At 43.0% G+C, this 14,108-nt stretch overlaps 1 protein-coding gene across 3 annotated transcripts in view; it reads left to right on the forward strand.

Moving 5' to 3' along the window:
* The window catches only part of RPAP2 (RNA polymerase II associated protein 2), a 583,455-nt gene that overhangs the window by 249,252 nt on the left and 320,095 nt on the right, over positions 1 to 14,108 (forward strand). For all 3 annotated transcript variants that reach the window (XM_085602183.1, XM_085602184.1, XM_085602185.1), the window contains exon 9: positions 2,340 to 2,434. In XM_085602183.1, coding sequence (XP_085458309.1) covers positions 2,340 to 2,434 — 95 coding nt within the window. The remainder of the gene's footprint in view (positions 1 to 2,339; positions 2,435 to 14,108) is intronic.

The raw sequence follows: 14,108 nt of genomic DNA on the forward strand, positions 1-14,108 counted from the left end.
AGCCTGGATTTCCCCTAAACCCCCTACGGAGATGGAATGGTGGTTAACCCTTAAAGAAACTTGTGAAAGGGAAAAAGTGCTGGATAAAGCCGGGGGCGTTCAAGCATTACAGAAATATAGGTCTACCTGGGGTGTTCTGGAAGAGCTTTAAAGCATTTGCTTTAAAGCCAGCTAATTGCCATAATGGCTATGCCAACTTATAACTTGGGAAGGGGCTCAGAAGAAATCTCATCATTGTTTTTGGTTCTGGCTTTTGTGTTTTCTCCCCATTTTCTTTCTTTCTTGTTGTGTTCTAATGATGCTTTGTTTATGTACACTAAAACTGAAACTGGTGGCACATGCACCCTGTGGGCTATTATCATTGTGTCTGTTGCTTGCTGATTCTAGTGACTGGCCTGTGCCTGGCTGTCTGTCTGTAGAAGTGCACTGATTCCATGCGAGCATCACCACGAGGTCCGAGGAGAGGCTGTTGTGAAGAGGTGAGGGAGGGATGAGAGGGTGGACAGCGCAAGTACAAAACAAAATAATTATACCAGGGACATCCTTGGTAGTGCTTGAAGGCCTTGTGAGCAAGGGGTGGTCTCCCGGTGGTCATTTAGGATCTTTTATTTGAAAAAAACCCATAAAACATCAGTTGGGTGCACCTGTTAAGCCCGGCCTTGCTCATTCTCATCCGCCCATTGTAATTTCCTGTCGTTTTTAGGTCTCGCCTGACCCAGCGCATGCGCTGGTCTGGCGAGACTTAGGGCTCCAAAAAGTGCTACCAGGCCAGCCTAGAGCTGCAGTGCATGAGCACGGGCGCGCACGCAGCGCTTTACCGCGATTACTTTCAATTTCGCGGCCGCTTTGATGTTTGATCGTGATCGCGATCACTTTCACGCCGCTTGGCATAGCCAATAGGTCTCGCTTTTGGGGCCTTATAAGTATTTAGTTATGCAACTGTTGCATGGCTAAACACTTATAAGGTCGCAAAGGCGAGACCTATTGGTTATGCCAAAGCTTGTTTGCTTATGTGTGTGTGGCATGGCCGGCATTAGGGCAGTGCGACTGGTGCGTCCGCACTGGGTGCTGACCTGTGGAGGGGAGCACTGACCGCAGGGCGAGCACTGTGTTTGGCAATAACTTCTGACTGGAGAGAGGAGGAGCACTTTTGCCCAGTGGGAGTGAGAGAATCCAGGTAAGCGGTCATGGAGTATGGGGCGCCAAAAATGGTCGCACCGGGCGCCCCCAGCGCTTCAGTCAGCCCTGGTGTGTGTGTGTGTGCGAAACTTTCTTTCTTGTGGATGTGCGCTATATTGATGTAAACTCTGCCTCTTTGCTTCATTCTTAAGAAAAGACAGTCGCGGTACGAACACTAACTTTCCCTTCCTACTTTGCTCCTTTGATGAGGAGGCATTCTTCCAATTGCATTGCATTTGTCCACAACCATGCGAATCTCCAGATGATGACTTATTTGAGATCAAGGATAGACCAGCGCAGCTATCTCTAGTCCCCCAGATCCATACCCTGTCCTGCCCTCCACCTAGAGCATTTTTTCTTAACCACAGAAGCAGAGATTTACGCCTACTAGTCATTCTAGTTCGGTCATGTTTTCAGTAAATTATCAGGGGACTACATCTGTGACTTTGTGAAGACCTTTCGTGAGGACACACGTCACACACTAATTATTACCTTTATATGTGAATGATGGCGAGTGACTTTCAGAACACGTGTGACTTTCAGGGCACGTAGTTTACCATTTGACATTTTACAACCCATTTATGAGTTTGCACCAATTTATTTGAATACATTTTTACACGAGTCCATGCTCTAGGCGGCAGTGGGTACCCGTGTTTACCAAATAAAGTCTGCTATTTGTGACCTTTACTTTCCTCGAGTTTTTCTTGGGGGTGAGTGTTGCATCTGACTGTTTTAAGTCATGTTAAATATTCCCGTGCCTTTTATGCGGATGGACATGTAAGCTCGTCTCTGTTGTGAAGTTTTACCGGGTAGTAAGAAGTTACTTATTTTATCATTTATTCTCACACCAAAGCATGGAATCAGCAGAATGTATTGTCTAATGGAGCCCTTTTTGTTGCATATTAAATTGATGATAAAGCATGTTATTCCATTGAGAGTAAGAGCTGATGTCCCTTATAAACACATTGGTAAATCCCTTACCAGTTTGATGTATGTGTAAATTTTATTACAGTGCTATAAGGAAAGATAAGGATCACTGATAATTACCTTCTACTTTTCATTTGTGGTTATTAAAAGTGCCTTATTTACTGCTGAAAACATTTGTACGCCAAATTAGTCGCAGTTAACAAAATAATACCCTTTTTGTATACTGATTGTAGGATGTCAAAGAGGGTGACCCATATCTTCCGCTTGTCGATTCCTTGTCCCAGCGCAATATTAGAAAGCGAATTGTTCTTGAAAAACTTAAAAAAGTGTAAGTACTTTTAGTTTCATTCAATCATAATTTTCCTTTAATGTCATTGTTAAAACGTCACTCACCCCTAACAAAGTTCAAAATGTATGTAAGAAGGATTTAAGCAGTTGCTACATAATTTTGGGAGATATATAAAATGTGGCTTTTTATTGTTATTGCGGTTTAGAGTTTTTATTTATATTTAACTACTTGACTTGTGCATACAAATAAATAGACAGGAAAATCTAAAATATAAAACGCTTTTGTAATGACTCAAAATAATAAAAACAGAGGACGGGCGGAACACAAAAACAAAGAAAAGGGGAAAAACAGACTTTCAACTTCATTTACTTTTGTTGGTTCATAGTTATGACTTGCATGGGCCAAACAGAAATCCGATTATGTTTGCTTCGTCATAATTTACTAATCGAGGCCCTGCTTCTTGGCCAATTTAAGGTTATGCAGAACTGCCAGTGTCTATTTAGGCTTGTTTTGTTTCCTACTTTTCTTTAGGTTAATTGGTTTTTAAAGAAGATGGACACTGTTTTTTGACTCTTTGGCACACTAAAGTCACAGTAAATCGATTTCTATATTAGACTGTTCCTTTTTTTACCATCTTAAGGATTCTACATAAGAACCTGACCAGCTTGCAAGGTTGAAGACAGGTAAACATCAGGATTAGAGCTTAAGTACGAACCTTTCGGAGGGAATCACGCACCACTCGATGGTAATTTCCTGAAGATTTGACCCTTCCAGTGGAAACAGCTGCAACATAATGGGGCTGTAAGAAGAGAAGACAAAATTGTGTTAATATGGTTACTCTGCATAGGACATTACCGAGGAACTCCCTCTCCCCGCAATAAAGTTCTGAGGTGTACCTGAACGAATTCCTACAGCTGTAGATAATCTGATAGTCCTGTTTGATCTTCGTTAAATATCCAAGTACCAGGTTGATTTGCGATGGAAGGAATCCCACGAGATCAAATGGCTTGATTCCCGGGGTTTAGGCGAAGACAAAGAAACACTAAAAAAGCTAACAGCTCAGGACGCAGAATGATTTTAGGAACAAAGACCTGCACAGCTCGGCCACACACAATGGAAGTTGCTAACAAAAAAATCACTTTGCATCTCAGACCTTTAGACAGTGGGCTTCAGGTGTGTGGAAAGGGCCTTTGCCTAACTGTGGGCGCGTCTAGGAGAAGTCAGGCAATGCTCTGCTAGATGCATGTCAACAATAACACTATTTCCTGAGGGAAAGGGGACACATAGTCTTCCCTAGCTTGTAATGGCAGCCTCCTTTGACCTAGAGCATCTTGTCATCTCTGCCTGCCTGCCTGCCAGCGAGGCTAGAATCACCACCAGAGACACAGCCACAATTGTTAGGCGTTACACTCAACCCTCGCAGGCACGTGCAAGCGCATACTTAAGCAGTGAGTAGGTTGGGCTGTGTTGATCCTTGCGCGCCAGTGCATAGTCCTACCAGAATCTTACTTTGATAAGTTCCACTTCTGGCATGGAAGCAGCGTGTGTGGCATGTATTCATTCGGTTACTGCATGGCTAAAAGTTTCATAGCCAAATGTTGAATTTCCCAGGCGTTAGACTGGATCCGGAAGATTTTTCTTCGAGCAATACGTCTGCGCTCCAGTAGGTGGTGTCAGTCGGCTCTGCTTGGGGGCGTGCATGCCGGTAGTGACGTCCGCATCACCTATCAAGGCGCCACCTCGGCATGCTGACATCAGTTAATTATCACGACTTTCCACGCCAGGAGCACGGAGCCATGAAGTGCCATAACACTGGTGTGTTCAACCTAGGGCCCTGAAAGGGATCAGCCCTATCCCAAGAAGCTTGTCCGCGGGGAGGATGGGTGGGTAGGTAAGGAATATGCGGCTAGATCTTGTCTCCACCAGGTAATTTGTTACAGAAGGTAAGTAACTTGTTCATCTGATGGAGACATCTAGCCACAGATTCCTTACTTTTGAATAGATACCCAAGCCATACCATCCCCAGCGGTGGGCAGTGGACAAATTCTAAACTAAACAGTCCTGCAGGACAGAATGGGCGAAGTGCCCATCCCTGCGAACCAGACTGTCCAGGCAATATGTGGTAAATGTGTGCAGGAACGCCCACGTTGCTACTTGGCAGATGTCCAGGACTGGGACTCCATGTGCTAACGCAGTGGTAGCAGCTTTAGCCCTGGTGAAATAAGCCCTTAAGCCCACAGGGGGCTGCTTCTTGGCCAGTGTGTAGCAGATTTTTATACAGAGAATGACCCAGCTCGATATTGTTTGTTTCTGTACCACCTGACCCTTCTTTGCTCCAGCATGCCCCACGAAGAGTTGGTTGCCCACCTGGAACTCTCTTGTGCAGTCAAGGTAGAACAACAACACTCTTCAGACAATGGAGTCACTCCTCATCTTTTGAGTGCTGTGGGCGAGCGTAGAAAGTGGACAAAGTGACGGATCGGCACGCATGGAATGGTGTTACCACTTTCGGCAGGAAAGAGGCCCTAGTGTGAAGCACCAACTTGCCTGGAAATATAGACAGGAATGGAGGCTTGTATGATAAAACCTGCAGCTTACTCACCCTCCGGGCAGATGTTATTGCCACTAGAAAGGCTGTCTTGTTGGTGAGCGGCCAGAGGGGACAATTATGAAGAGGCTCGAAGGGAGCACACATAAAGATATGTGAGAACCAAACTAAGATACCTCTGAGGGATAATGAAAGGGGAAGGTGGGAACATATGTACAAGAACTTTAAGGAACCTATTTACAGCAGGGGACTTGCATAAAGAGGGTTGGTCATGCAACCTCAAAAAGGCAGAGCAGAAAGGTAACCCTTGAAAGCACCCAGAACTGAACCTTCTGGGCATGGGTAAGGATAAAAATTATATCAGAGAGAGAAGCAGAAAGAGAGTCAATACACTTTTCTGTACAATATAATACACATTTCTTCCATCTGCTGGCATACACTGTCTTGGTGGAAGGACGCCGGGCTGCCAAAACAACATTACAGACCTCGGGAGGGAGGTCGAAAGCTATCAACTGTCACCGCTCAATCTCCACGCTAGAAGGCGTACAGTTGACCTGTTCGGGTGGAGGACCCTCCCCTGCTGCTGCGACAGAAGATCCTCCCGCAGAGGCAGCCTGATCGGAGGATCGATGCTCATGCTGAGATGCTCGGGATACCAGACTCCCTGTGCCCAGTCCGGAGCCACAAAGATGACCTGGGCCCGGTTGTTCCTGATCTTCTTGAGGACTCTGGGCAGGAGTGGTATGGGAGGAAAGGTGTACAGGAGGCCTGAGCTGCACTTGAGATAAAAAGCGTCTTGGAATGAGAGCCACCTTGGCAACTCCAGCATGCAAAATTGCTGACATTGCGTGTTCTCGGCAGAGGCCAACATATCTAACCAAGGCTCTCCCCACTGCTGAGAGAGAGGCGAAGATATCTAACCAAGGCTCTTCCCGCTGCTGAGAGAGACCTTGCGCCGCCTCCGGATAGAGACACCATTTATGATCCACTAGGCATCGACTGCTCAGTTCGTCCGCCCTGATGTTCAGGGAACCTGCCAGGTGTTGAGACACCAGGTATATGCCCTGCTGTTCCTTCCATTTCCAGAGAAGGAGGGCCTCTTGGCAAAGGGTCCACAACCCCACCCTGCCTTGTTTGTTGCAGTACCACATGGCGGCGGTCCCTTGATGGAGGGTAGGAGGCCTTTTAATGGCAGTTGGATCACTCAGAGCTCCAGCATTTTGATGTGGAGTCCAGATTCCACCAGAAAACAGATCCTCTGAGCCCCACCTCTCCCAGATGGCTTCCCCATCCCAGGTGTGCTGCATCTGTCACTACTGTGAGGTCTGGTTGGGGAAGGGAGAGTGTTGTGCCTGTGACCCAGTCACGGTTCGTTAGCCACCATTCAGGTCTTATGAAGTTCCCTCCAAGATCCGGACCATGTCGGAGAGATTCCCCTGATGCTGAGTCCATTGGAACTTCAGGTCCTACTGTAGAGCCCATATATGCCATCTGGCATGTGTTACTAGTAGGATGCAGTAGGCCATGAGGCCCAGCAGCCTCTGAATCATTCTCACGATAATCCAGGATAGCGGGTGAAACATGGTTATCATAGCCTGAATATCCTGGACTCGCTGCTCTGGAGGATACACTCAAAACTGCGCTGGGTCCAGTACAATTCTGATGAAAGGGAGTGTCTGAGAAGGATCCTTTTTTCCCCCCACAGTTTTCGGGCTGCAAGATAAACTGGTTGTAATGTAAAGCTCTGCCCTTAACGCCCATCACAACAATCACCTTTCTGGGTAGTTACTACTTAAATGGCTTCAATCCTGTTTGAAATATCTTGGGATGTATATTAATAGGGGCCTGGTAGACATGGCTCATAATAATGTGCAAATATTTGTGGATTGCATGGAGCGTGACTTTAAAAGGTGGTCAACCCTGAACCTGTCCCTGTGGGGTAGGGTGAAAGTAATTAAGATGAATGTCCTCCCTAAATTCAATTACATTTTTGGTATATTACCCCGGATTATGTCAGTCTCCTCTCTGCAGAGCATTCAGTGCTCTATCTCCCATTTCATTTGGGTTTCGGAAAGACCAAGATTAAAAGGTGCGAAGCTCTACTTCACATTGGAGAAGGGTGGCTTGCATCTTTCTCATTTGGAGGATTATTGGTTGGCACAGCAGTTGGCCCACTCTGTGTATTGGTTACCTACATCCTGGGTCACACCATTATGGATAAGGTTAGATCGCCATATCGTGCAATCCTGCGGAGATCTGGTTGTTTATTATACTTCGGGACCTTAAATTACTCCACTTGTAAGTCCAATCATACACGCTTCCCAATATGCATGGAACTGGGCCCTGAATTGCATCCACGCTAAAGCCCCATGGTGGTGCAGTGCGGCCATAACGGTTTGTGGGGAGGAAATTAATTGGCCCATCGGGATTGATCACGTTATTTACCACATTGAGGACCTTATATCTAATGGCTTTATCAAATTGTTGCGAACCCAACCTCCCAATTATGGAGATATAATCAACTGTCTCATGCCCTAGCACATGTCCTGGGGAACACGCATACTGTCTTCCCCAGATCACCCATTATTCAATATATTCTCACTTGGAGAAAGTTTATGAGGGGTCTATCTCAGGATTGTATGTCACACTGTTGGATTGCTGTTTTTCTGCCCCCACATCCACCGCACTGAGAGCCTGGTGGGAATCTTCTCTTAACACACAATTCCTGGATGATGACTGGGATTCTCTACTGGTGAATTAAAATAAAGGGGTACGAAAGTGCGTCTTAAGTTTAGTTTGTTTTAAGATCCTTCGCCACTGGCACTGGTCGCCAGTAAAATTGCACCATACCCATCTCAGTGTGGACTCTCGCTGTTGGAGATGTGGCCTTTCGAACTGCGACATATTTTACAGGAATGTTATCGACTGTAGGCCTGGTGGTCGCAGGATTGTGATCCTATGAGAGATGGCCTTTGGGTAGCTAGAACATTGTCCACCCAGTTAGTGCTCTTGCATGATACTTCTGACCTCCTTTCAGTGACCCATCATTTTAATAGATGACTTTCCACTGTCTTAGGGGTGGCTAAATTGGTGATTCTGCGACTTTGGAAATCTACCCTAATACCCATTTTTCCGAACTGGTTGGACAACATGTATGACATAGCAAATTTCAAGTGCATTGACTTCTATAAAGTCTATTATTTTGGCTCTCTGTATGCGCAAAGATGCACTTCTAACCAGTCTGAATTTTTCACAAACTCAACAGAACGTTAGCCCCAGTTTTTGTTCAGCAATATTTTTCTAAAATACCAACTGATAAAATTGCCTCTGATGGGCCATTTTCCTGATACAATACCAAAGGAGCTCTTGGATATCATTCTATGTCCAAGGCTTGACTCTTTGCGATCTCTTTTCCCCTCCGTCTCAAGCAACTTTGTTTGTCTGAGACAGAATGAAAGGCCCTCTACTCAAATCGGCCTTGTGGGTTTCCACCAACTGATGGCATTAATTCAATGGAATCCTCAGACACATTGAATTAAATACTTTCCTCCCCCGCCCTGTATAAAAACACGAAATGAACAATGGAAAATATATTGTATTTGTAGTATTCTAGTACGTATTGGTAAATTATACTGACAAAGAAAGGTTTTACGTCTAAAGGTCGAATCCTTTAGAAAAATATTTTGTTAGGTAGGTAGTTTATATTGAGGGAACACAAACAGCAGCAGGAGATTTGTTGTGAATAGGTGTCCACTTAAGATGCTCTCTCTCAGCCATTCTGCGTGGCATTTTGGGATAGTGCCAAAAGAAGTTCTGATGATCTCCTGATCGCTGGTTAAGGTGTAGTTGGAGTGGAAAAGAGAGCTCCTTACCCACAAAACTGTTCTTTGATTTCAAATAGTTTTATTTGTTTTTTGGAACCGGAATAACAGAAAATGAAATTGCATACATGATAACACAAGTAGGCATAGATTAACACATCTTACATAAGCCATGTACTTTGTCAAAGAAAGTATGTTGTATTGGAACTAACAATGACATTGAATGCATTAATCGTAAAATGAACTAAATGCATATTTATGCTCAAATCGAGGTAAAGATTTGAAGGCACATATACTCCTGGTGGTCTTAGAACAATACATCTTGTATGGTGCATAATTTTCCTGGTATACACATAGGCTGGATACCAAAAACCTACAGTAAAGAAGGGTAAAGTATAAGCAAGAAAGAAAGAGAAAGAAAAAGAAAACCAACGGTTCACAGTGTAAACCATCGAATACACTTGGGGGAAGTCTGTGATGGGCATCATGGAAAGTATCATGTGTTGCCCTGTTTGGAGTAGTTGTGGATCACTTGGCATGGAATGTATATTTAGTCACTCAAGGGGGTTCAAAGACCGAAAAGAGGAGTTCAAAGAATCCCACCATTTTTTTATGGGATGGACGCCATGGAGAGAGTTGGAGTGTTATATTATCTGCACCTCTCAAAATGTTTAGCCATTCTTGCCACATTTTGAATGATATTATTTTGAAATTCTTCCAATTACACAGAATTATTTTACACAACAGTGTAAGCATCAAGTCAAGCAAGTCGCTGTCATAATCTTTTTGTATTTGTGGATCCAGTAAGATATACGAGAACTCTCTGGCCGGGGTGATATGTAATGTGTGTTTGATACATTAAAAAATCCTATCCAAGAACGATTGTAGAATCGGGCAATGAAATAGCATGTGTGGTAGTTCACCTACTTGTGAGTCACTTCCAAAGAGGGGTGATTGAATAAGATTGAATTTATGTAATCTGGCTGGAGTCCATTTTATTTATAATCATGTATTTTGTTTCGCAGAGTGTAGGAGAGATTTTGTTTCTGAAGGGCATCATATATGTGTTTCCAGTCAAAAACGATTGCCTTAGAATTGGGTTCTGTTTCCCATGCCCTCTCATTTTCCATATGGTTCTTAACGAGGTTCGGGGAGCAGTATCTTGTATATTCTTGACACCATATGTCCAACCTTTGAAAGTTGGTCTAGTTTGGTGGATAGTGAGGGGCAGATCGGCTTCATGGAGAGTTTAGAAATCTGGACTTTAAGCTTCAAGAATTTACATAAGTCTGTAACCGCCAAGCCTCGCTCTGTTTTACGATTGGAGAAGGTCTTAGGAGAAGTGTCATCATACAGGTCTTTGATCAAGTTAATGCCTCTTTGTGACCAGTCCTGTCTATTTTTATCTTGCGGTTGTACCAGATCGCTGCCATGTTTGGGGCACCTAACTTAATGCTGGAGTGTACTTCTAGACGGGTAAGTGCTTGTTTTGTGTATTGAATGATGTATTTAGAGTGTGGTAGAATCGAGGTGTGTATTGTCATGATAGCTGGGAAGGGAATGTCTCTAATAAGGTTTTTTTTCTACATCCAGCCACGGAGGTTGGTAGTTTGGGTTTTCAACAAACCAAGCTGGTCCTTGTTTACATAGGAAGGCTGTTTTGGAGTTCTTAAAGTTTTGTAGGCCTACATCTCCTTTGCTTTTGGCCAGCTTTAGCTTTCCTGATGAGATTCTCGGTTTCTTCCATTACCATAAAAAATTATTGAGGGCCCTATCAATTTTCCTAAGAAAGTCCTCTGACAGTATCATAGGTAACATACTAATATGGAGGTTAATAAGTGGCATGATCATCATTTTAATGGTTTCTAGAGAGTGTGTGTTTAAGGAAGCCTACTAGGGATGAGCGAATTAGTTGAGCAATATGCTTTTGTACCAAGTTAGTTAAATCATGGTGTATATTTTACAGTCCAGGTTTATTACGGAGATCGGCCTATAATTATTTGTGAGAAGAGGGTCTTTACCTTCTTTAGGTATAACTGTGATTATGGCTTCTGCGGGCGTATAAGTTATTAGTTCAGAGGATGCAAACTGTCTATATAGATTTAGAGGTGGGTGCCCTAGATGTTCATCGAATGTTTTAAAGAAGGTGGTATTGTAACCATCAGGGCCTGGGGCTTTGCCTATTTTAAGTATCTTAATGCCAGTCTCTATTTCTCGCATAGTAATAGGGCCATTAATAGAGATCATTTGAAGTGTTTAGTGTTATCCCTTCAAGATATTTCTTGTTCTCCAGATAATTCAAATTGGGATTAGATTCATAACATTTTTGCTAGAAGTCTTTAATTGTATTGGAAATCTTGTATTGGTTAGTGTGGACAGTAGCGGCATCGTCTTAAATGGCATTAATAGCATATTTTTCCATCTTAAATTTTAGGTAGGAGGCCAGCGTTTTCCCGGCTTTATTGGATTCACAAAGATGTAGACTTTTCTGTTTGTTTACCCAAACCCCTGCCCTACTACTGATTATTTTATTGGATTTGTATTTTATGTTTAAAATTTTGTTTAAGATTTGAGGGTCATTTTTTTAATTACATGCAGCTTCTCCAGTTTAGAGAGATCCTTCCCTAGGCTTGGTAGGTTTGAGTTTGTATCTTTATTCATGTTTGATTTAATTTTTATAACTATTCCCCTAACAGTGGATTTCAACGCTTCCTATCTAACGAGGTGTGATGTCTCATTTCCTTTATTTTCAAGCATGTAGTTTATAATTGACTCTTCAATTATTATTTTTATTTTGAGAATACAAAGGACATCCTCATTAAATCTCCATAGGGATTCTTTAAGTGTGTGTGTAGAGGGGGTTTGAGTCTGTAATTGATAACGTAATGCCGGAGTGGTCAGAAACCACCCTAGGTTCTATTGTTCTTTGGTCTATCCTACTGGTTGAGTTTCCTGAGATTAGAAAATAGTCGATACACGAATAGGAATTATGTGGAAAAGAGTAAAACGTGTAGTCTCTTTCTGTCGGTTTCTACAGTCTCCATGTATCTATCATGTTATATTTACTACAAAGGTTCTTATGAGCGTTATGTGCTTTGTTTGGCCTGAATTGATGTGTGGAGTTCCAGTCTAAGTTAGGATCTAAAGAAAGATTAAAATCACCAGCAATGATCAATGTAGCAGTGTCTGGGATTGACTTGATGTGGGTTTCTAGGTCCTCCCAAAATTCTGGGTCATCATTCGTGGGTGCATATATGTTTGCTACAAAGAGGACAGAGTTTTGTTGTTCTAATTTTTATATAATTTATAATCAAAGGGGAATGAATTGCGTGTCGTTAACAAGTCAGGATCTATGTGTGTTGTACAAAGGCCCTCATACACTCTAACCTGTGGGTAGCGGTATATCTTGATTATCCGCTTGAAAAGGTTAGGTAGTTGGTTTTGTCATTGGGTCCTTTTCCGCCTGAGTTTCCCATTTTCCAGGCAGTTAACCTTCCTCCACCTGGAAGGAGGCCATCTGTTTCTAGGACTGTCATGATATCGGTAGTGTTAGCGGAAAAGAAGTGAGAAAATTAAAAATACCTCCTATCCTGTACTCTGTGTTTTATTCGCCAGGGAGGGGTAAGATTAAAAACAGTGTGTGGTGCTCTGGTGGGTATGTAAATGGTCCACCGCACCTATAAAATGGTAGTTTCAATGGTCAACATGTTTCAGTCCATGGGTGTCTGTAAAGATCGGTGGACTTTCATCAGGACCTAAGTTGTAGCGATATTGAGTTGGATCGCTTTAAAAGATTGAATAAGTTATTGTCACTTACTCATCTTCGTCAAAATTTCATTTGATTGATGATGTGCATATGTTATGGTTCTACCTATTGCTTGGGAAAGGAAAAAGAAGAAAAGGGGAAAAGGAAAAACTTGCATATTGTTGCTTCATATAGAATAAATATAGTATTCCCTAATTAGTGCTGGGATTATTGATGCTTTTTGCATACATGACACAATTTCTGTATTACATGTTACAGTAAACCGTTAATATTCAAAACAGTGATCGATCTCAAGAAGGCATGTGGTTGTATTTATTGGCATAGAGCGCGTACAAATGGACCATTGTAATTCAGTGTTTTTTGCTCGGGCAGTGAGCGACAATGGCTGCCGCTGTTAAATCGTTGTCTAATGGAAGAGAAGTATGTCAATAATCATAATCCTTCTCCAACCGGATGAGGTCTTTGTGCTTAACTCTTGCTAAAGGGTGTTTATAAGGAAGAATATCACCTTGTTGAGGTGCTTATTAACATCATCTTTCGAATCCAATTATAAATTGAGACAGACATACATTACGAAAATCATTACTACAGTCTGTGTTTGTGTCGTGGTCTTTCTAGGGGCTTAGTGATTAGAATGCAAAAGCATACGAACGTTAGTGAACTCAATAGTACCTTTTATTAGAGTTTAAATAAACTCCATTGGGTATTGCGGGAGCTCTTCGATAAAAAATGAAGAAAGGTATGACCGTGATAGTTTTGTGCGCACTTTACCTTGGATTGTGGCGGTCGATACTTTCACAGCTACCTCTGAGGTGCTACTTGCACGTCCTTGTTGAAGCTTCCTACCGTGACCCTGAAGTTATCATCTGCGGTCCGGAGGAGGTGCTCCTAAATAGGCAGGGTTCAGTGTGGAAACTGAAGAAGAGACTACTCAAATGCCCATCCTGAGAGAAAAACCGACTTGAATTTTTTTTTTTTTTTAAATATGTAGGGGGAGTAGGGTATAATTGTGCATACGTGATTCGAAGTCCCCCAATATTAATTACTGTTTGAAATCGTTAAGAGGGAAGTTTCACGTGAAGTTCCCAAAACCTCCCTCTTAATGAATTCAAACAGTAATTAATATTGGGGGAACATGTGATGTGAGGTGCCTTGGAAAACCGCTCAATATCTTGCTGGTCCACCAAATGGGTATTGGAGTCCCTGTGCTTTCATCCTTGGTCCATGTGCAAGAAAGCTTTACCTTGTGTCCACCATTGATTTTGAGTAGTCTTGTGTGTAGGAAGGTGGAATCTGACTGCATGGTTACCCCCACTTTTTTTTCCGGGTGTTTTGCTGGTTTTTGACTAGTCTGACTGGGATCCTGCTAATCACGACCGCAGTTTATCTGCTTTCTTCCTTAATTTGTTGTGCATGTACTTTAGGTACACTCCAGATTAGATTCTGGGGTACCCTTATCAGTCCTTACTATATGGTGTACTATGTACCCAGGGCATAGGTACCCCAGAGGCCTCTCAGGGGCTGCGGCATGTATTGTGCCACCCCTGAGAGACCATTCAAAAGGACACCACCGGTCTG

The sequence above is a fragment of the Triturus cristatus genome, chromosome 4_2 (genome assembly GCF_964204655.1).
Source record: "Triturus cristatus chromosome 4_2, aTriCri1.1, whole genome shotgun sequence".
Taxonomy (NCBI): domain Eukaryota; kingdom Metazoa; phylum Chordata; class Amphibia; order Caudata; family Salamandridae; genus Triturus; species Triturus cristatus.